Genomic DNA, 2,082 nt, shown 5'->3' with positions numbered 1-2,082 from the left:
AGAGTCCGTAAGCAGTGGCATGTCTGTTTTATCACATGTGACGATGCTGCATGTATAACATTTCTGTAATTGGGGGAAAATTACTGAGAGAAATTTGATCCGACATAAATTAGCGCGGGCGCGCTGGTTCGGTTCCAGTGTATTTTACAGCGTAATGCTCTCGTAATTGAATTGGGTGAATTGTGCATCAGCTATGTTTATGAGAAGTGCATATCGACTCTCTTTGAAAAGAAACGGAGGAAAAGCGGACTAACGCACACGCGCAGCTCCGCGTGTTCTCCATTTGTTCAAGGACAGAAAACCACGCCATCACGCGCGGACACGTAGATTGTGGTTCAGATATTATAGAATGGCGGGACTTTTTAATAAAAGAGTTTCAGATGGACATGCGTAGCATGCAATAACTTGAAAGCGAAAATCAGAACAGCCATCCGAGGTGCTTGATTATGCAACACACCTGGCATTCAATTCTTAAAAAAAAAAAAAAAAGACAAAAAAAGTAGTATTCAAAATATTCAGCCAAAAAAGTTGACAGGCAAATCAAAGCATAATAGATGCAGGGACGTCGCCTAGACGCGGTCAGAGCGGAGCCTCTGCATAGCCTACTGTAAGATAATGACTCATCCATCGAGACATTTTTGCAATCTATTAAGGTAGCTCTTCGTTTATCCCGTAGCTCGTGCATGAGTCCCTGGGGCGTACTGACACAGATTGTCTGCGCACTATGGAGTGTATGGGCGCGCACAGCAGTGTGCATGCATGCTTAATACGGCGGGTCTGACGTAGCCCTCGCTCCGTGGACTGGACTGCACACAGCTCCCTTCAGCTGACGGATATACACGGATAAGGAGGAACAACTATGAACGAGGCAGCGACGACGGACGGCACTTGCTTATCCGTAGCTCGTTTCTTAGTGATGTAAGGCACTCGCTGGGGGAACGAGAACCCATCCTTGCAGACACTGTCCGGGTCACGGCGTGAAGGGGTTGCCGGTCCGGTACTCGGCGCACGTCTGCGCGTGAAGCACCGGTAAGACAGATGCAACACGAATCAAAATGAATGAATTTCGTTACTGGAACAATACGCGGCGTTGAACTGTAGCCTATGTAAAGGACCTTTTCCCCCCACAGAAACCACATATTAAAGACTAAATTGAAGATCAGAGCATGTATCATTTCCCGTTTGATATCAGGACGTGCATCACTTTTCTGGCGACTGTTGTGATTTACGGATGCCATGGTTTACGCAACTGTGGGGACATCCAGTGCGGCGAGGGTCAGCGATGCTGCGCTCCTGGTAACGGCAGCGCGGCGGTGCGCTGCTGCAAACTACCGCTGCAGACGTTCTTCGACAATGTTGGCTGGATCACGCGGAAACTGTCCGGCATTCTCATCCTACTTCTGCTGTTCGCCATGGGCTATTTCATTCAGCGCATCATCTGCCCGCGTCCCCCGCAGACACCACGACAGACCGGAGGAGCCGTCGCTCGCTCACGGACATACCACGGTGTCCCAGGACCTCGCTGCTTGAGCGATTCCAGGACTAACAGCATCGGGACTTCACCTCACCGGTTTTGCAGCTACCGGCATACGACGAGGTCAAGTATTTACCCACTTACGAAGAGACCATGCAGGAAGTGGACCGAGACCGCTCAGAGGACAACCTACTGGCGGCGTCCCGCGACCACGCACCTGCCGCGCGGTCGGAGAGACGGTCCTCTCGGTACGACACGAGGTCTACAGAAAACTCTGTTTGACAAAGATGGAACACGAATGTATTTTATTACCGAATAGCCTACATCCAAGTATTTCTCAGAATTTAAGTGCAATTACAAGCTGTTGCAGCGAGTGTTTTAATTTGGGGACGCCAACAGTTTTGTCTTGCATCACCCCGACGCGTGAATCGTCTTCTGTATGTCCCATCACCCGCACATATGAGGTAGACTATAAACGCACAGCTCCACTGTGATCACAGGCGGCGATGTTAAGGCAGTCAGGAAGTTTTGCTTTGTGGGGAGATACAGGAAAACGGTCAGTCGGCCAAGCAGGTATTTGGAATCATTTTAAAGGTGGATGTGGCCGA

At 49.8% G+C, this 2,082-nt stretch overlaps 1 protein-coding gene across 1 annotated transcript; it reads left to right on the top strand.

Moving 5' to 3' along the window:
• The first annotated feature begins 720 nt into the window (after positions 1-720).
• Positions 721-1,756, top strand: LOC113588295 (uncharacterized membrane protein C3orf80). Its single transcript, XM_035528568.1, is given in 3 exon segments — positions 721-1,448; positions 1,450-1,518; positions 1,520-1,756. Coding segments are annotated over 3 exon segments (588 nt in total). The 5' UTR covers positions 721-1,166.
• Positions 1,757-2,082: the final 326 nt, after the last annotated feature.

Source organism: Electrophorus electricus, chromosome 7 (genome assembly GCF_013358815.1).
Source record: "Electrophorus electricus isolate fEleEle1 chromosome 7, fEleEle1.pri, whole genome shotgun sequence".
NCBI classification, from domain to species: Eukaryota; Metazoa; Chordata; class Actinopteri; order Gymnotiformes; family Gymnotidae; genus Electrophorus; species Electrophorus electricus.
The sequence above is the reverse complement of the archived record's forward strand: the minus strand, read 5'-3'. Positions and strand labels throughout refer to the sequence as shown.